Source organism: Halichoerus grypus, chromosome 6 (assembly GCF_964656455.1).
Source record: "Halichoerus grypus chromosome 6, mHalGry1.hap1.1, whole genome shotgun sequence".
Classification (NCBI taxonomy): domain Eukaryota; kingdom Metazoa; phylum Chordata; class Mammalia; order Carnivora; family Phocidae; genus Halichoerus; species Halichoerus grypus.
In genome coordinates this window covers 78448275-78469638 of record NC_135717.1, presented here as the reverse complement: position 1 = coordinate 78469638, position 21364 = coordinate 78448275, and the positions used below count along the sequence as shown (strand labels likewise).

Here is a 21364-nt window from a genome sequence, read left to right as displayed (position 1 = left end):
TCTCCTCTCGTCCTGCCTCCCTCTTCTTTTTTTTCTTCCGGCCCTTTTTCCACAATTAAACGCTAAATAATGATTTTCCTAGCTAGCGTTGGCTTAAGGATGGGGTTTAGCGACCCACGGTGACGCTCCCATCAGCCTTCCAGAAGGGGCGGTTTCCAAAGAAAACTACAACTCCCATGAGGCATCAGGCTAAAGCAACCACAGAGCATCACGGAAGTCGTAGGCTCCCTCCTCCCCAATCCCTTTCATGCTTCACAGGCAAGAACTACAAATCCCAGAGAGCCTCGGTACTAGCACGCCTGCGCGAGAGCCCCGAGAGCCGGGTGGGGGTGGGGCGCCCCGGGCGGCGGGGGGCGGGGTCCGAGCGGGCTGTGTGGAGGCTTCAGACTCCCGGCGCCATTTAGCGCGGAGAGTTTCCCCGGCGGACGCGGCTCTCCACGCTCGGCCACTCTGCACCCCCATCTTCGGTGACAGAAGGAGCCTGGTGGGGGTGACTACTCTTTCCTCTCCCTAACCCCCTTCACCCAGTCCTCTCGGTCTCCTCTACTCTCGGCCCAGAGAAGCCGCGGAGCTCGGGCCCCGCGGTGAGCGGCCCTCCCCTCCCCACCGTTCCCTCCCTCTGTCAGCCCCCGGCACCGGCCCGGGAGGAGACGGGGGTTTGCCAGGCCCGGGGCGGGGAGGCCTCGGGGAAGGGGGGGCCCGCTCCTCAGGCACCGAGGCTTCGAGGCTTCGGCTCTTCCCGTCCGGGCGATGGGCGCCCTGTGAGACTGGTCCCCCTAGCTGGGGGCGCGTGTGGGAGGAGGCGACCGACTGACTGACTGACCGGGAGCCCCCGGGCCGGCCCTCCCTCGCCTTCCTCGGCCCCTCCCACCCTCTTCGGCTCTGGGATTGCCACCGCTCGGGAGTCCGTGCTCGTCCGTTCCTCGCGTTGCCGCCGCCCCCGGGGCCTAGCCCGCCCAGCTCGGGAAGCGGCGGCGGCGGCGGGGAGCTGGAGCCGCCGCCGCATCCGCCGCATCCGCTTCGACTCGGTGCCGGCTCCTTGCCCTGCCCCTCATGACTGCGGCGCCTCTGCTGCTCCAGCCTTCCCGGCCGCCGCTCGCCGCAGGATGGATGCGGACCGTGAGGCGCTAACCCCCGTGGCTCAGCTCCTCGACCGCCCGCCGACGAGCCCCCTCGTGAGCCGCAGCAGCCGCCGCAACTGGGCCCAGTGGTCCGCGTCTCCTTCGGGGCGGCTTGTCAGTGCTGAGTGAGGAGCCGTCCGGGTGCATCCGAACCCGCCGGGAGCGGGAGCCCTAGTAGCGGGACCCGCACACCTCCGCCGCTCTTCGGGCTCGGCCCCTCGCCCTCTCTTCATTCACAAGTTCGAGCCCGCTCGCCTCGCTTCTGCGGACCGACCATGTCAGGCGGCGCCGCAGAGAAGCAGAGCAGCACTCCGAGCTCCCTGTTCCTCTCGCCGCCGGCGCCTTCCCCCAAGAATGGCTCCAGCTCCGATTCCTCGGTGGGGGAGAAACTGGGCAGCGCGGCGCCCGACGCTGGGACCGGCCGGACAGAGGAGTACCGGCGTCGCCGCCACACTATGGACAAGGACAGCCGTGGCGCGGCCGCGACCACGACCACCACCGAGCACCGCTTCTTCCGCCGCAGCGTCATCTGCGACTCCAACGCCACTGCGCTGGAACTGCCCGGCCTTCCCCTTTCTCTGCCCCAGCCCACCGTCTCCGCGGTCGCGCCGCAGAGTACTCCGCCGGAGCCGCACCGCGAGGAGACCTTGACCGCCACCGCCGCTGCCCAGGTAGCGCAGCTACCTCCCGCCTCTGCCGCCCCTGGGGAGCCAGCCGGCGCGGGCCCTGCCGCCGCGACTGCCCCCGGCAGTACCAGCAGAGATCGCCAAGTGTCCCAGCCCAACCATGTGGGGAGCAAAGAGGAGCCTCCGTCGGCCAGAAGCGGCAGCGGCGGCGGCACCGCCAAGGAGCTACAGGAGGAACGGAGCCAGCAACAGGATGATATCGAAGAGCTGGAGACCAAGGCCGTGGGAATGTCCAATGATGGCCGCTTTCTCAAGTTTGACATCGAAATTGGCAGAGGCTCCTTTAAGACCGTCTACAAAGGTCTGGACACTGAAACTACAGTGGAGGTCGCCTGGTGTGAACTGCAGGTATAGCCCCACTTCTTTATTTTACGGTGGTTTGGATCTACATTTGGCTCGGTGAAGCCAGTTTATCGAATTCCTCCTTTACAAGTCATTCTCTTAACTGTTCGCTCTGGAGGGGGGGGAGTGGGAGGCCAACTTTTGAAAGAGATTGAAACTAGAACTTGGGGCATGACCTACGTAGGATAAGAATTATTGGTAGCCAAAGAGGTTTGCTACTGGGGGGAGTGGTGAAAATCATCTTAGTACAAACGCATTACCTACTTGTTACTGTTTTAGTGTCTGGCAGGAAACTCGGAGTTAGTGGGAAAGTTTCTGAGTTAGGAAAGTACAGAGTCTTCTTGCCTTGTGCGTTTCAATCTCAGCAGAGGCTCTGCACTGTAGAGCTGCTGGTGTGTTACATGCGAGTTTCCATCCCCGAGATCAAGCTGTACTTTTAAAATAACGACCTTGTTCCTGAATGACCTTACTTGGGATATATCTTAGTTGGTGATTGCACAGGCATTTAATATAAACTACAAAAAAGACTTTCTTCTCTGGATAAATGACTTCGGACTAGAAAGGTACAATAAGTGTTTGGTATTGTCCCACTTGATGATGCTTAAGGCTTTTGGTAGCTAGAAGTTACCTGACAGGGTAAATTAAAACTAGTAAGGCTTCACCCCATTCACTATACAGTGACTAGTACAAGAGCCCATGTAAAACTGTGTGCTTTGAGAGTTGTAATGTCACTATGGTTATTTTAAACTTGTTATGAAAGGTTTTTAAGCCAGACTTTTCCAAGAGTCCAAAGGACTCAAAAGTGCTTTGCTTTTAACCTTTCAGGGAGGTTTTCATGGTGTAAATAATGGTGTGTCATTCTGGTTGACAAGTATATTCTACTTTTAAATAGCTAGGTTTGGGCAACTTGTTGCTTGACCTATAGCAGCTTGATTGAACGTTGCTCGCATCCGGAAGTGAACGGAGGTTGGAAGAAGCAGAGTTCCACTGAATGAAAAAGTCAGTTACAGTATACAGGAAAAATGCCATTATCTGTATTCTTCTTGTCAAGAAAATGGACTGAATGGATCAAAATAGGATATGAAAGTAACTGAATAGTCTAGGAGTTTATCCATGAATGAATATGTTAGCACTTAACCCTTTGAATGTCACCTTCCAGATGACCAAGGCCATATCAAATGTGAAGGGAAGTTAACTCAACATGTGGAAGGAAGTGAACTTAAAAACTGACAAGTTCTTTAGGAACGTAATAATTTCTTAAGTTTTACAGTAAATGATGTAGAACTTCTAAGGCATTGTGAAATAAAAGCTCAATTTTATGGTGGTTTATATTGAAAAGGGTGCAGACCTTTTTGAAAAAATCTTGTCAAACTATAATTTATTCCTATTGGTCAGTCATACTCAAAAACTTAGGTCTGATTCCTTTTGGTTTACAGGCAACAATTCTGTTTACACGGGGACACTTTTTTTTTTTTTCTGCTTTTGTACCAGGGGTGCCTATTGCTGCTGATCCTGGATTTTATTCTTTTGTTAAGGTTTTACATTTGAATAGGTGCTCTATAGATATATTTTTTTAGTTGGTTACCTTACTTTCTTAAGACTGGACCCAAGTAAATGTTGAGCAGTTTATGGATTAATTTTGTTAGTTTCAATTTGAATTTAACTTTGAGGACTTACAGAGTGTAATGTGTGTATTTTCCTTAATCACCTGGAATTTTTTTTTTTTAAATTTATTTGAGCAAGCATGAGTGGAGGGGGAGGGGCAGAGGGAGAGGGACAAGCAGACACTCCCCCCACCCCCGACCCCGCCCCCCAGCAGGGAGCCTGTTGCGCAGTTGGATCCCAGGACTCTGGGATCATGACCTGAGCCATCCAGGCACCCCTCACCTGGCATTTTTTGATAGTTTATTTATCTTGGAACTAATGATATAGTGGGAAAAATCAGTTTGTCTAATGTCATAATAATTTTGTCTAAGCTCAGCTTTTCTTTGAACTCATTGCTTTTTGGATTTTTGTTCTCTGTCTAGACATGGGCATGGTCAAATTAAAGAATATTGGATGCTTTATATATAATATCACCATATTATTTTAAAGCCAGTTGAGGATTTGGCTGCAGAACCAAATAAATCCTAGCTCATTGAGTGGTACCCTGGTTTAGAAACTTTCATATGTCATTTGGCCCTGTTTATACAATTTCTCGTTTTGTTTTTTAAAATGTGATTTTCCCAGCCCCAGGATCCTTTATAGCAGTAGTTGGGCAGTATTTTTGGTTTCTTGACCAGGACATTTTCTAATAACCTATTCATTAGGTGATTGTTTGAGTTCTTATCTTTGGATACAAATTAAAGGACAAGTCACGGGATTATTAAAGCATTGGGAAGAAAGCAAAGCTTTTTCATGAAAGTATACTTCTAACATACATATTTTTTGTAGGAAGATAGGAGAAATATTGTATTCAGTTGTTGAGTTAAAAATCTTAGTGTATTAAAATTGGAAGAAATCTTATGTTATTCTGCCCAACTACTTACTTAATAAAGAACCTGAAATCATGGAGCAGGTAAATGACTTGCTTAGATTGGTAAAGAACAAATTTTAAACTGGTTAGGATCAGGGCACCTGGGTGGCTCAGTGGGTTGGGTGTCTGCCTTCAGCTCAGGTCATGATCTCGGGGTCCTGGGATTGAGACCCTCTTTGGGCTCTCTGCTCAGTGGGGAGTCTGCTTCTCTCTCCCTCAGTGCTCTCTTTCTCAAATGAATAAATAGAATCTTAAAAAAAAACTGGTTAGGATCTAATGATTTGGGAAATGTTAAAACATTTCTAGTCTAGTAAATGGCTAGTTAGTACATCTCAAATGAGGCAATTGTATTTTGGTGTGGAAGTCACTATCAGATTTCTTCAGAATTCTATAATCATAGCAAATTCAATACTTTGGTTTGGGTATTGATTTTATCAATTCAAATGTATAAATAGGCTTTTTGGGTTGGAGAATGAGTGAATGTGGTGTACAAATCAAATTTGTTTCCATCAGGCTAATTTTTAGAATCACAGTATGCATAGCTATCTATTAAAACAAGTATCAATTCCTAATAAATAATATTAGGTAATACTTTGATACCACAGGATCTTAAGTACTAACTTTGATCTTTTAAGATGCAGATTTCTTTACTTGATTTTATTAGGCAAATGACATGCCTTAAATTTTAATACTCAGTTTGCCTTGGTCAGAAAATGTTATTGCTGGACTTTGCAGAGTTTACATTGCTTTTCTATGGAAGGATCTTAGTTTTTTAAATGTAGCATAATTTTTTAAAGAAAATGTATTTATACACAGATTTGTAAATGATTTTACTTACTTTAAGTACTTTTCTCCCCAAATTGCTTCTAGCCTTCACTTGATAACTTGATACATTCACTTTGTATATTGATGAGATTGTTTCCAGATCAACTTGGAAGGGGAAGTCAAATTTTGTTTAAGCTCCAGTGTTCTTAGTGCTTGCTTTGCTCTGGCTTCTTCTTCTTCTTCTTTTTTTTTTTTTTTTTTTGTAAATTAAGGGTCATGTCTCATCATGAGTATATGATACTAATTTTTTTGGGACTTAATTTTCTTTTTTTAAATTGAAGTATAGTTGACACAATGTTACATTAGTTTCAGGTGTCCAGGTTTTTATTAATGTTTTATAAAAAGTTTAGCAATGCTGCAGAAATGTGATGTGGTTCTGTGATTAAGAAACCATAATTTATTTCTTTGCTTTAGTTCTTAAAATAACTCCTGAACTGAATCTTCCATTTGAATATTGATGGGTTTTTTGCCTTTATTTTTTACATTTGTGCCAAATTCCTTGTTTTTCAGGATGAGAATCTTCAGTAATTTTCAATCCCAGGAACAAGGTTTCAGGGAATGGTCTTCGGAGTTTTTTTTGTTTGTTTATTTTAAAGTCTCAGAGTCACTGATGAGTATGGGCAACATTGAGATAACTCAAGTGTTGCTGCTGTGCAAATTAAAGAATGGTAACTTGTTTGAAGTAATCCTTTTTCCCTCCTAACAAGACAGAATGGGATTAAAAATAGCATAATTTTGGTTTGGTATGATTTAAAATATATGTAAATTTATTGCTGTAGGAAGTAATCTTTGTGGTACAGGAATTGAGAATTATATTTAAGTTGATTCAATGATTTTTCTTAGCGTTAAGGATTTAAATGTTTTCCTTTTCTGTTTACCTTTTTTCTCATCTTAAGTATCTTAAGTATCACAGTTGTTCCTAGTGTAAGGTTGTTTTTGTGTAAAACAAATGAGGAATCTATTGTATGGTGATTGAGTTCATTTCTTGATATTTAGGTTTTAGTGCACAATCCTGGTCATTTGAAAGGCATTCTACTTAATCTCTATGGAAACATGCAACTAAAACTGAGCTCTCATTTTCGGAAATTATTCTTTTTTTTTTTTTTTAAGGGGGGGCCAAATTATATTATTATTTTAAAATTTGATTACAACCAATTTTGTTGGCATTAAAATTAGAGGTATTGTAAATTTGAATGGATAAACCAAAAACCAGAAATTAAGTTTGGTAAAAATGGGAATAGGAGTTTTTATTTGGGTTTTCTAGTAGTTTTTAAGTTTTTTAGATAAAGCTGTAAAAGTAGCAAGAGTGGTTATGCTCAAATTATAATTTCTGAAAATGTTAGTATAACATGAAAAAATTTATAAGTTACTAGGTTTTGCTGTACCAGTTCTTTGTATTTATTTTTAGCATCTTGCATTTTATTTGAGGAATTTTTTGGTTTTCTTTTCTTTTTTTTTTTTTCTTAACAGGACTACTGGAGTGTGCAGGAATAGGTGAGACTTACCATGCATGACCTAAATTTAGATTTGAAGAGGGCATTGTTTTCTGCAGTATAACATCGTCATTAAGAACATAACTGAATTCAAATCCTGACCCAGCTGATGATGTGTCACTTTGGGCAACTTCTGTGCTAGTTTCCTATTGATAAAATGGGATGTAGTAAGAGTACCTACTTTATAGAGTTGTTGTGACAGCTGAATGAATTATGTAAATATAAAACGTTTGGGACAGGGCCTGCCACATAAGTATTAACTATGATGATACAGCATCTTTTTAGGCTGTCTCTTTGAGGATATTTGTGAATATTTTGTTTGATTTGTCTATACTTACGCTTGAAAATTCATGTAGCAAAACTCTTATTGTTGCTATCATTCTTACAGGCGGATCTTTGGAGTTGAACATGTTGTCATCAGTGCTTTGAAATTCTTTAGCTTTACCTGTCTTCTGCCTAACTTTGTAATTTCATGACCTGTCACTTTCTAAAATGCCAGCCTTTTTGAATTATTACCTTCCAGAATTTGCTGAGATCTTTTTCCTTTTGGGATCATTCTTATGGTATTCTTTGGAATGATTCGAAATTGTTTATATTCTTTGTCTCCTTAACTAGTCCTTGAGCTCTTTGAAGATATAAATAGATTCTCAAATTACTTTAATAAATACTATGTTCTTTTCCAAGTTAGAAATAGTTGTAGATCTCAGGGTTGTTTTATCCATACTCCTTGCCTCTCTTTGGTCCACAGCAGATTCTCTAATCTTGTATTTGGAGAGTTCACTATAGTATAACATAATAGTCTATAATGGAAAAGACCTCTAAGGCAGAACATTTGGGTTCTCTGTTACTCAATTATCTGACCCTGAGTAAGGAACTTACATCTGTAATGCTGATTTATTAGTAATATGACTTAACTGGATTGTTGAAGATAACTGAAAAACTATGTGAAGGTACTTTGTAAAGTGTTATAGATAATAAAAGGATAATAGTGCTTTAAAAAAAATCCTTTTTTTTTTAAAGATTATTTATTTATTTATTTGACAGAGAGGGAACACAAGCAGGGGGAGTGGGAGAACACAAGCAGGGGGAGTGGGAGAGGGAGAAGCAGGCTTCCCACTGAGCCACCCAGGTGCCCCTAAAAAAATCCATTTTTTAAAGGCCTTATGTTGTCACTTGTTACAAATTGGTTGGATATTTTAAACTTCTTAAAGTTGGGCTTTAAGACATGCAATAGAAAATTAGGGAAAAGGCACTGGAGTTATAATGTTTGAGTTAATAAGCTACATTGGAACGATGATATAATTGCTTTGTTCACTACTTTGTTTAGCTCTGTAAAAGTTAAAAAGCAAAATTTTAAAAATCTGGAAGAGAATAGCACTCATCCAGATTCTAATATTTACACAGATTCTCTCCTCTATCCCCACCCTTTTCTAATTGACCTCAACTGGATTAATCCAAATAAAAATTAGTAAAAAATAAAATAAAGTTTCTAGTTAGAAAAAATAAAGTTGGCTTTTAGGAGCTTTTTGGTTTTTCAATTTTAGGAATTTTATCAAATCTTAAGACAAAGGGGAGCAGCTTTTCAGACTGAAGAGAAGTTGCCAGAAGCTCTTCTTAAGAGTGTTTTTATTTGGGAGAGGATGGTGTCTTTATCAGGTGGTATACTTAATATTGTGTGTACTTTTTAAAAGGTTGGTTATTGATATTCTACATGAGAAGAATGATGTCAGTAATTTGCTTGGTTTTGTGATTGACGTGATCATATCTCCACCTTAATTTATATTAATTTAGATTTTTCAGATGGGCTCTTTTTTTTTTTTTTTTTTTTTTTTAGAGTGGGGAGCAGAGGGAGGGAGATAATCTTAAGCAGAGTCCGTGCCCAGCACTCAACTTAGCTCACAATCCTGAGATCATGACCTGAGCCAAAATTACCAGTTGGACGCTTAACTGGCTGAGCCACCCAAGCGCCCCTCAAATGGGCTTTCTTTTTTTTTTTTAATTTTTTTATTGTTATGTTAATCCCCATACATTACATCATTAGTTTTAGATATAGTGTTCCATGATTCATTGTTTGTGCATAACACCCAGTGCTCCATGCAGAACGTGCCCTCCTCAATACCCATCACCAGGCTAACCCATCCTCCCACCCCCCTCCCCTCTAGAACCCTCAGTTTGTTTTTCAGACTCCATCGTCTCTCATGGTTCGTCTCCCCCTCTGATTTCCCCCCCTTCATTCTTCCCCTCCTGCTACATTTTTCTTTTTTTTTTTCCTTTCTTAACATATATTGCATTATTTGTTTCAGAGGTACAGATCTGAGATTCAACAGTCTTGCACAGTTCACAGCGCTTACCAGAGCACATACCCTCCCCAGTGTCCATCACCCAGTCACCCCATCCCTCCCACCCCACCCCCCACTCCAGCAACCCTCAGTTTGTTTCCTGAGATTAAGAATTCCTCATATCAGTGAGGTCATATGATACATGTCTTTCTCTGTTTGACTTATTTCGCTCAGCATAATACCCTCCAGTTCCATCCACGTCGTTGCAAATGGCAAGATCTCATTCCTTTTGATGGCTGCATAATATTCCATTGTATATATATACACCACATCTTCTTTATCCATTCGTCTGTTGATGGACATCTTGGCTCTTTCCACAGTTTGGCTATTGTGGACATTGCTGCTATAAACATCGGGGTGCACGTACCCTTTTGGATCTCTACTTTTGTATCTTTGGGGTAAATACCCAGTAGTGCAATTGCTGGATCATATGGTAGCTCTATTTTCAACTTTTTGAGGAACCTCCATACTGTTTTCCAGAGTGGCTGCACCAGCTTGCATTCCCACCAACAGTGTAGGAGGGTTCCCCTTTCTCCACATCCCCACCAACATCTGTCGTTTCCTGACTTGTTAATTTTAGCCATTCTGACTGGTGTGAGGTGGTATCTCATTGAGGTTTTGATTTGGATTTCCCTGATGCCGAGCGATATTGAGCACTTTTTCATGTGTCTGTTGGCCATCAAATGGGCTTTCATAATGAATTTGCTTTTTGACATCGTGACTTGAATCTTGGCATTGCAAGATTGACATATTAATTAAGTGTGTTATACTAAATGAATGTGCTTCATGATTTTTAGGAAGGAATCCTCAGGTAAATTGTCATCACAAAAGCAAATACAGTTTTTCTAGGAGTTCAAGAATTCTTTTTTTTTTTAAAGATTTTATTTATTTGACAGAGGGAGAGTACAAGCAAGGGGAGTGGCAGGCAGAGGGAAAGAGAGAGGCAGGCTCCCCGTGGAGCAGGGAGCCCGATGCAGGGCTCGATCCCAGGATCTTGGGATCGTGACCAGAGCCGAAGGCAGTTGCTTAACCGACTGAGCCACCCAGGTGCCCCAAATTCAAGAATACTTAAGAAATTTAAGAATTTAGGAATAATTTTAAGAAGTGTTTAGAATCTAGTTGGTACAATCATCGTATTCAGGTTAGTTAAGAAAAACCACAGTATTTCTGTAGAAATAATTATCTTTTATGCAGCCAAGGTTCAGCTTCTTGGAGACAGATGATTTTTTTTTTTGGTCAGTATGTGCATGGTGGATGGTCTTGTGTTAATTAAACACAAACTAATATATAAGCCAAACAGAGGTGAAACTAATTAGTAAATCAAATCATTATTGATGTGCACATTTTCTCTATTAATAGAAGTAAACAGCTTGCTTGGGATAATGACAGGATCATCTTATTATTATTTTTTAAGATTTTATTTATTTGAGAGAGAGAGAGACAGTGAGCGAGAGAGAGAGAGACAGTGAGCGAGAGAAAGCTTGGGGGAGGGGCGGGGAGCAGAGAGAGGGAGAAGCAGGCTCCTTGCTGAGCAAGGAGCCTGATGCAGAACTCAATCCTAGGACCCTGGGATCATGACCTGAGCCCAAGGCAGACACTTAACCGACTGAGCCAACCGGGTGTCCCTAACAAGATCATCGTAATGGCCAGTAGTTTTGTGCTAAATAACCTGATATATCCATCTCTATGTGGATACTCTCCTTACTTGGACTGGCATGTCATTGTGGGTTAAGATAAATTTGGGAAATGCACAGGTCATCTCTTTAACATGTTGAAGAATTCCTAGACATCATTATCATATTTATATTTACATGCTCTCTGAACGTTCCGCACACCCCTCCCACACAAATACTCAGCTATAGGCAGTGGAGAGTAACTAAAGAATTATAAACAAAGAAGGTAATTAGATTTGCATAGTAGTAATTGTGGAGAATGGATTTAAGGAGTACAAGGTATGTGTAGTTTAAGTGGGGTATGAGTATGAGATTTCTACAGCCTGAATGAGGGCAGTAGTAGAGAAAAGGAATCTTTAAATATTTCGGAGATAAAATATTCAGTGTTTGGTGATGAATTGGCATTTGGAGGAAAAATGAAGCACAGATAAAAGGGTAGGGATCTGATTGTGCTGTCAACTGAGGGAAGGAATAAGAAAGAATTAGGGGTGTTGTTTTTTGGGGGAGCGGAAAGGCTATGGAGATACATTCAATTTGACGTGTTAAGCCTGAGGTACTTGTGAAACCTCCAGCAAGAAGTTCAGTAGGCAGTTGGATATATTACTGGAGCTCGAAGAATAGGTCCAAGGTTCCCAAATGTCTATGTTAGTCATAGCTGAAATAATGCAAGTACATGAACTCATCGAGGGAGAGGATATATATAAATATGTAGAGAAAAATAGAGGAAGAGCCAGGGGAGGATAATTTTCCTGGGGCAGAATAGGAATAATTAATGGGTGGGCAATGGAAAAAAAGAGCCCAGGGGTTGGACTAAATAGAACGCTAGAAGAATGGCTGAATCAAGGGAATAAAATTATAAGAAAGGAATATAGTAGAGAAGTCCAATTTGCATAGTAGTAATTTTGGAGAATAGATTTTAGAAGGACTAGAAAAGAGTTGTAGAGATTAGTTAGGCTTTGGAAATTTATTGTATTTGGCTATTAAGAAGTCATTAATAAATTCAGGATTATCTAAGAGAGGGGATGTCGTGAGCAAGGGTGGATGGAAGTCACTGGTAACATCCTAGATTTATGTATTGTTCGCTAGCCTCCTATGGCTATTTAACTTAATTAAAACGGAATAAAATTTAAAAACTCAGTTCTTCAGTTAAACTAGCCACATTTCAAGTGCTCAAAAGCCATGTGTGCCTATCGTATTGGATGGCACAGATAAAGAGCATTTCTATCATTGGGGGAAATTCTATTGGAACATGTATCTAGATCTTGGGTTGACGTGTGTGTGTGTGTGTGTGTGTTTTTAACAGCTTGATTTAGATACAGTTTACACACCATAAAGAACATACAGTGTGGGGGCACCTGGGTGGCTCAGTTAAGTGTCTGACTCTTGATTTTGGCTCAGGTGATGATCTCAGGATTGTGAGGTCTGTTGTGTACTGGGTGTGGACCCTGCTTAAGATTCTCTCTCTCCCTCTGCGCCTCCACCACGCCCCCCCACCTCTTAAAATACACACACACACACACACACACATAGTGTATTGCTTTTATAACTTGTTACGTATTTTAAAAATTATTCTGTATTAGTAAAGTAAAATAGTTCCTTTTTTGGAAAAGCTATACAAAGGATGTTATCACAAACTCACGTATACATGCAGAATTAACAGATTAACATTATGTCACATTTGTTCCAGGTATTTGGTGATCTTACAGTTTGAGAATAGTGGAAAATTTGTAGTGGATTTAAGGGAATGGCTGAGGAAGGTTAAGAACTATTTCTTTTATTTAGACAAGTTTAAATGAGTATGGGGCAAGAAAGATTGGCTAAGTAGAAGGCATGATCAAGGATGAGATGGATAGATAAGCAAGGAAAGGGCTTTAAAACTTGAAGCATTGAAAAAGTATTTTCTCTGCCTCAGTATCTATCTTAAGGGTCTGTTATAAGCTAATTATTTTGCTTTGGTTATTTTTTGTGGATAGTTAGATTTAGTCCAAATAAGTTTTCATACTTCATGCTATTTATCAACTAGTGTCCAGAATACTTACCAGAATACTCATTGGAAGTAATGTTCTGGTTAAAGAGAGTTTGTTTCTCTCCTATGATCTCTGGCCTTCATGTTTCATTTACATAATAGTATGGTGATATATACTTCAGAAGTGAGCATCTCTCTGAAATGACCCATCTTTGTGTGTCACTTGAGGAAAAAGCAAGATTTCAAATAAAATTTTGTTACAAGAAAGATTCTGAATTACTATACTGTTTCTAGAATGTGGTAAAAATGGACTTTTCTGTAACAAAAGCCCTAAATACTGCATACCTTTCTTCAGGCCTTTTTTTTGCAAAGTGTTCCTTGCTAATTAAGCTGGAAAGGTATTAATAATCACTAATACCTATCTAATGAGAGCCTTTTTTTGCAACAGGCACAGTACAAGGCAGATATTTTCTTAATTTTATATTTGAAGAAACTAACTCAGGTTTAATAACTTATTTAAGATCTTGGTATATCTTGTTCTTTCCACTGCAGATTACTTCAGTTAAACCAGGAAGAAGAGTTTGAATTCTTGTGGAATTCTAAGTCCTTTTGCTCTATTTAGCAGTTATAATTCATCATTGAGCATCTTACACCTTTATATTACACTTCATGAAATAAATCTCTATTTAAATGTTCTTTTAGCCAGTATTTATATGTAGATTCTATAAAGAGGGAGATGGTAGGGTCTTTTTAATTAACTTCTTGGTGTGTTCAGAGTTTTTTATTTTTTATTTTTTATTTTTTTTTTATTTTTTAAAGATTTTATTTATTTATTCATGAGAGACAGAGAGAGAGAGAGAGAGAGAGAGAGAGAGAGGCAGAGGGAGAAGCAGGCTCCCCGCGGAGCAGGGAGCCCGATGTGGGACTCGATCCCAGCACCCTGGGATCACGACCTGAGCCGAAGGCAGACGCTTAACCGACTGAGCCACCCAGGCGTCCCTGTTCAGAGTTTTTTAGATGCTATTTACATTCATTGGTTATCACAGGGTGTTCTGTTTAGACTTATTTAAGGTAAAGCGGTATTATTTCTGTGGTCTGTGTGTATCAAATTTCCATCTAATAGAGACAAATTGAATGGCTGTAGCATTAGTAGGATTTTTGTCAGTGGTCTTTAGCAACTTCTGTAAAGATTGTTCATTTTCAAGTATTACATTGTTAGTAAAAATTAATTAAATTCCTAAATTCCTAAAATTGTTAGGTACCAATGCTATTTTTTACTCAACCAGGAAAGCAGAATTAAGGATATTGGAGTACTTAACAAATAGATCAACATGTTAGTTGTTATTGTATAACTTCCATAGGACTTAGTTTTACTTATTTTGGAGATTGAAATTAAAGTTTGTTAGGTTAGCTCTTGATGCTGACTTTTTTCCTTGATTTAAAAAAAAATCTTCTTACCTTTTTTTTTTTCCCCACTGTGTACTTTGACATATTACAAATGCTACTGAGAAGGATTTGGCTTTCTTGTTTGTATGAGCTCCAAGTAGAAATCTCATTTAAATTACATAATTATGTTTTGAAATCCTTTGGAACGTTTAATTTATTCAGCATTGTTATGGGACTAAGATGTTACCTCAAGTAAGATTTCCAGATAAATGAGATTTTCTTCTTGAAGTATCAAGACTTCTATTAATTTAGTAAAACACTTAAAGTGTATCAGTTGATATTATTGGCCTATGTATACACCAGGACAGACTAATAAGCATATCATCCCATAGGCCTGGATTCCTGGATGTTCTTTAGACTAAAATGGTTCTTTGAAGTCAGACAATTCTTTACCCTGTTATACCGGGGGTAATCCAGACTTGGGCACATAAGATCTCGCCTCATAGTATGGAAATTGTTCAAAATGTTCTTGTTTTGTTTAGAGTAACTGGGTCTGTAGGGGTTTTCAGCTTCCCTCTTTCATCCTAGGCATAGGTTTAGGCTTTCATTCTCTCTTCCTTCAAGGTAAGTTGCATTATTGTGGATGTTGAGGATGGGGGAAACTTTCCAGCCCGTGGACCATGTCGTTCAGGGCCATTTCTAGTAACAGTAAATTTAAATGGGAAGGCCTTGGAGTCTGCATGCTTATTACCAAGAGCCTTTTTTTTGTGTGTATATTTCTACACACTTTCTCTTAACTCGGTACCATTTAATATTATTGGTAGGGATGCTTTTATCAAGTCAAAAATAGAGCCTGGTATATACCTTCTCTAGGGCATAAGATACCTATTTGCTTCAATTACATTACTGAGAAGGGCCACTTAAGTGGTTCTACCCAGAACAAAGAAGGTGACACTCAGGTGCATTGCTCTTTTCTGCCTAGACAAAAAAAAGCCACCAGCAATTTTAAAATGGTAGACTCTCAACTTAAGTATTTGTTCTGCCTGACCAGGCACCCTATTACATGGAGGTGCTAGTTTAGATACTACTTTTGGTGGACAAATTGTGTTGCATTTGTACCAGCTTCTTTGTCTCTAGATTCCGCCCCCCCGCCCCCCCCAACATAAGTGGAGGGGGTGGGGCATAGTGATATTCTTCTGGGGAGAATCTTGACCATTTTCTATGCCTCTTCTTACAAGGATAGAAGGGAAGCTTCCATATTTGCCGTAAATGCCACTATTACAGGGTTTCACAGATCTTACTGAATATGTACTCTGCTTAAGTATCTTATTTTAATGTTTTAAACATCTGTCATCCTTAACCCTTTTCACAAGATGACTTCTTTAACAACCAGTACTTAGCTAACTATTACATGACAGAATTTTTTTCCTCTTGTCTTTATGTGATAGATACACTAATAACCTCAGAAAATCTTTTTACTATGAAATACTTAACAGTTGTCCCGGATTGGGCCAGAAGCTGCCTTCTTTGTCCTTTTTATTAACATATCCCTATCGTTTTTTGATGATATCCTTATTTTCTGCACAAGATGTTCTTTCCCCACCCTGGCCCTGGTATAGGGGAAACAGGTTCCTTACAGTGTAGAACAAGATTCAGAAAGCAATGTGTACTCATGGCTACTGGGGCATCACTGTTTCCAGATTTTTTAGTGAAGAGTTAGGAAGTATTTATATATGTATGCATGAATGTTTGTGCGTCTGTGTATATATGTGTGTTTGTGTGTATGTGTATACTTTTTTTTTTTAAGATTTTGTTTATTTGAGAGAGCAGAGCAAGAGAAAGAGCACACATGAGCGGGGGGAGGGGCAGAAGGAGAGGGAGAAGCAGGCTCCCCGTTTGAGCAGGGAACCCGACTCCGGGCTTGATCCCAGGACCCTAGGATCATGACCTGAGCCACGCAGGCACCCCATATTTGTATATATTTATATCTCTCTCTATATATTGGAAGCCGCAAGTTCACATTGATAGATCTATTCCAATTCAACTTAGAGTTCATTATAGCTTTCCCCTTTTCCTACATGTATGCTTCCCTTCTCCAGTAGTGAGAAACTTGGTTCTCATCTTGCTAAATATATGGACGAATTCGCATAGTTCTGTTCATGTAGAAGTGGCATAATAAATATATATTCGATCTTTGCCCCTGGCTCCTGACCCAGAGCTCCTAAACTTCTTGGAATTTCCACAGTGATATCTTGCCCTATGTGTCTTCCATCTGGCTGGCCTTAGATTGCATCCTTAAGCATTAACTGGTAAGTAAACCGTTAGAGTTCTTTGAGCCATTCAAGCGAATTATCAAATGTGAGGAGGAGGTCATGGGAACTCCAATCTGTAGCATGTTGGTCAGAAGTATAGGTGGCAGCTATATTGGGACTTCCAGCTATCATCTCAAGTGGGGGCACTTGTGGGACTGAGCCCTTAATGCTTTGCACTAACTTCAGGTAGTGTCAGGAATGACTTCCAGAGAATTGAAAAATTTGTTGGTGGTGTGAGAAACACCACGCATTTGTCAGAAGTGTTGAGAGTAAAAATATGAATATGAATATAATCTCTTAGCTCCCCTGGACTGAAGTCCCCTCTGGGACCCTTCTCACTGCAGCAGGGCTGCCTTCCTTTCCTCTAATATCTTCCTCTCTGGCAGTGGTACTCTTTTAAAATTTTTAAAATTAATTCACTGTTTTTACTTTGACATTCTTTCCGCTGTTGCTTTGAGGATATGATGCACTTTTTAGCCTTAAAGGAAAACAAGTGATATGAACTGTCCTCTGATTTTATTTTGAAATTGTAGAAGATAGCAGTAATCACTTCACTTACATTCAAAATCATTCCTGATAAATGCAGATAAATTTTATGAGTCTTAGTATCAAATTCAGTATTTGTTTTCTGTGGTTTTTCTAATAAAAATTTAGCATCCAGGGGCTTCAGTCGGTTAAGCGTCTGACTGGTGATTTCAGTTATGGTCATGAGCTCATGGGTTGTGGGATTGAGCCGCCAATTCAGGCTCCGCACTCAGCAGGGAGTCTGCTTGGGATTCTCTCTGTCCCTCTGCCACTCCCCCCACTTGCCCATGCTTGTGTGCGCATTCTCTCGCTCTCTCTCTCTCTCAAATAAGTAAATAAAACTTTCAGAATATTTAGCATACAAATTGAGATGTGTGGGTATAAATTACACACTGGATTTTGAAGACTTAGTAAAAAACAAAGTTAAAATATTCCAATTAAAAAAATAGATTACATGTTGAAATGATCATGTTTGGATATACTGGGTAAATATATTATTAATTTCTTCTGATTCTTTTTACTTTTTTAAATGTGGCTGCTTGAAAATTTAACATTGCATGTATGGTTCACATGGTTTCTCTGGCTACCTTTGACCTAGACTATTCTGTTAAAATAAAATGCTGTAAAAGAGCTGATGCTACAGTAAGTTAAGTATACTACTTCCTTTCAAAAAATGTTAGCACCTTCCTTTCTGTGGTTTCTTTTATTAGCACCCTTTACAAACCATAATTCTTTTGCCGTTGCTGAAGAGAGAAATTTGGGTTTTTGAAGTCTTTTCTATTTGGTTTGTGGTGCTTTTAATATCTGATTATTTTATGAAAATTGGCATTTAGTCCTTTAAAATTTTATCTTGTATTTTGTTATTTACCAGCATAGCTGTATCAGAAATGATATTTCTTACGGTCTTGTTCTTTGGGTATTTTATTTGTTGCTAAGACTATTATTATAAGAATATTCTTATATAATGCAGTTTTTATTGCAAATATCTTGAAATATTTGGTAAATGCTTTTATTTCACATGAACTGCTAATACATGTTTGGATATATACTAAATGTGTAAACTTGCTGCTTTATTTATATTCTTTAATTATTTCTGGCCATTGTGTCTCCTTAAACTTGTTAACCAATTTAGTGCCCATATTCATATTTTAATATTGAGGAAAAGGTTAAGTTGATTTTTGGTATCGATAATATTTGTAGTTTATTTATGTTAACTTTTTCCAAAATAGTTAATTTGTGGCTAGTTCTTCCTGTACAGTAAATAAGGGTGAAAAGATTAGTGAAAATATCTCTAAGTGCTTTATTTTAATAAAATTGTAAAATATCTGAGATGCCAAGGTAATGCTTTTCAAAATCTAGATGGTAATTTAATAACCACAGAAGCCTACTTTCCTTTTGTAGAAGGTCCTTTTCATAGTCATTGTTTAGAAAATGGTAATTTGATTTTGACTCCCATTATCTAAGTTATAACTTCACTTGTTTCTAGCTTAGGTTTTGTGATCATCCTTAAATCACACACAAAAAAGATTTTTAAGAAAAAAATCTATAGAAGTAATATATTCTCGATATAAAAATTAGGAAATTAGAGGAAAAAATGAAATAAAAATGACCTGCAGTGAATCCCTTCATCCAAAGATAAGCCTTGTTACCATTTCTAACAGTCTAATTTCTGTGTGTTTGATTTTTGTTTTTATAGTGTGATCATACTGTATGGTGGTAGTTTGCCTGTTTTATTGCATAGCAAAAGCATTTTCCCATTTAAAAATTTTAAGTGTTTTTTTTTTTTTAAAGATTTTATTTATTTATCTGAGAGAGAGAATGGGAGACAGAGAGCATGAGAGGGGGAGGATCAGAGGGAGAAGCAGACTCCCCGCCGAGCAGGGAGCCCGATGTGGGACTCGATTCTGGATCTCCAGGATCATGACCTGAGCCGAAGGCAGTTGCTTAACCAGCTGAGCCACCCAGGTGCCCCTAAAAATTTTAACTGTTTAGATCAAAACAACAAATACTGTTTGTATACTGTAATCGTAATTGGGTTATGTGTTCCCATAGTTGTGATTGTTTTGTATAGTGGCATAATTTGCCTGATTTACCTCACAGAAAAACTCATTTCTTATGTTAAAAGTTAGAAATTTTTGATAAAAATACGTATTATTTGTACACTGTCATAATTGTTTTTGAGACTTGGTACTACTACAGCACATGGAATTGTGATATCAGTTTCAGAACTAACATTTTGATCTTAGAGTGTGTAACACTTGAATTCCTACTTGACTGTGTATTTCTTTTTAATTCTCAAGAGAGAATCAATTAGAATGTTTGGCCCACAAATGCTAACATTTAGTTACAACTGCGTTTAGGAAATTGGTCATTGATGCATTTGATCACTCTGAACAGAAATTTAAAAGTCATGGTTGATATATTGTAAAGCTGATTAATTTTTTCACTCTCAGCCTTTGTTCAGAGATTTGCAGAAAGTTCATTCACTCCTCTCATGATTTTGGGCATGGTCAGAATATTTTAAATCAGTAGTTTGTTTTTAGAAGTGTTACTGTGCTGATACAGTTGTTGTTGTTGTTGTTTAAGATTTTATTTATTTATTTGACAGAGAGAGAGAGAGAAAGACAGCGAGAGAGGGAACACAAGCAGGGGGAGTGGGAGAGGGAGAAGCAGGTTTCCTGCGGAGCAAGGAGCCTGATGTGGGGCTCGATCCCAGGACCCTGGGATCATGACCTGAGCCGACTGAGCCACCCAGGCGCCCCTGTGCTGATACAGTTTTTAAGAGCCAAGTATTAGTACATTGAAAGATCTTTGAGGAAAGTTCTTTGTATATTGACTAAACTATAGGAGAAACAGCTTTAGTGTGCTTTTTTACTTCTACCCACTCAAGATAACTTAAATCTTCTTCCTTTATTTAAATTTTCATTTGTCTGTTCTAGAGCATACCAAAGATGTTTTGAAAATATAGGAAATTCTTAATGCATTTAAAGGGAATTACTTCCTAATTTTTTTTTTTTTTTCTGTTATGGAAGTAATATATAGTCAGAGACATCTTAGAAGACAGGGAAGAATAGAAACCAAAATAACTCCACTAAAGTTCTATCACTAAAAGACAATGCCAGTGTATCAGTTTGGAATATTTTCCTTTTCTCTCTCCCCTAAGATGGGTTTTATATTTATTCAACAACTATTTATTAAACTCCTCGTATGTGCCATTTTATAATTCATTGGTACATAGGAATCAGTATTAACATTTTTTACAGCTGTGTTTAACAGCAGTTCCTTATGCAGAAACACCACGATTTACCCCCAATTGTTCTTTTAAGTTACGTTTTCTTATATACAGTAGGCCTGAGTCTTGTCTGTAAGGTTGTAACTGTGAAATATATTCCCATTTTACTAAAATTTAATATGTTGTGACCTCACCTAATTTTGTTGGTCATTATTCCCCTGTACAACTCCTTCTTCTCCCAGTCTTTGGATAGCTTCATACATTCTAGAACACTATCAGGAAAAGGCTTTCCAGTTTTCCATCTACACTGTTTATCAATGACATGCTATTTATATAAGCCTGGAAGGTTCTTTTGAAGGCCAACTGACAGAGAACCTTGAGTAGTAGGATCTTTCACAGAATTTTTTAAAACAAAGTTCTTAACCGTCATTATGGTCTCTCTCTTACCCTCACTGCACCACCATCCTCTTCTTCCATATGCCACTCCCAGTGGGCTTGGGGGCAGGGGTATTGATCTTGATCTGGGTGAATCCTTTAAGCCCCTTGTTTTCCCCCAGTTTCTACCTCTTCAACTCTTCATTCTTTCCATCCCCTCCCTCTCTAGTACAGTCCAGCTGAACTTCTCTCTTTGGGCCTGGGGCTTGTCTTCTAACTGTTGGTTCTAAAATAACACAAAAGACCTTGAGACAATGGCTTTGGAGTGGGGGAAGGGAATCTACCTATTGCCTTGTGAATAAAACACAAATTAATACCTCGGATTTCACTATTTAGACCTAATTTTTTTAGGATTAAATTTCAGAATGTAATTATTGGTTTCTAAGGCTATGCACTTAAATATTTTCTACAGTCAGATTGTTTCCAAAAGAGAGATGCTCATGTATATTTTCAGTGCCCCAAGTGAGAGCTGTTTTATTTATCAGTACTGTTATTTAAAAATTTCTCATTGCTT

The 21364-nt window shown here is 39.5% G+C and overlaps 1 protein-coding gene across 4 annotated transcripts in view; it reads left to right on the top strand.

Annotated features, from left to right (window-relative positions):
• The first annotated feature begins 367 nt into the window (after positions 1-367).
• The window catches only part of WNK1 (WNK lysine deficient protein kinase 1), a 150033-nt gene continuing 129036 nt past the window's right edge, over positions 368-21364 (top strand). For 2 of the 4 annotated variants that reach the window (XM_078075458.1, XM_078075457.1), the window contains exon 1: positions 372-2155. In XM_078075458.1, coding sequence (XP_077931584.1) covers positions 1397-2155 — 759 coding nt within the window. In that variant the 5' untranslated portion in view covers positions 372-1396. Of the gene's footprint in view, positions 2156-21364 lie in introns of all 4 variants that reach the window. The other 2 variants (XM_078075456.1, XM_078075455.1) reach the window with 2 other exon arrangements.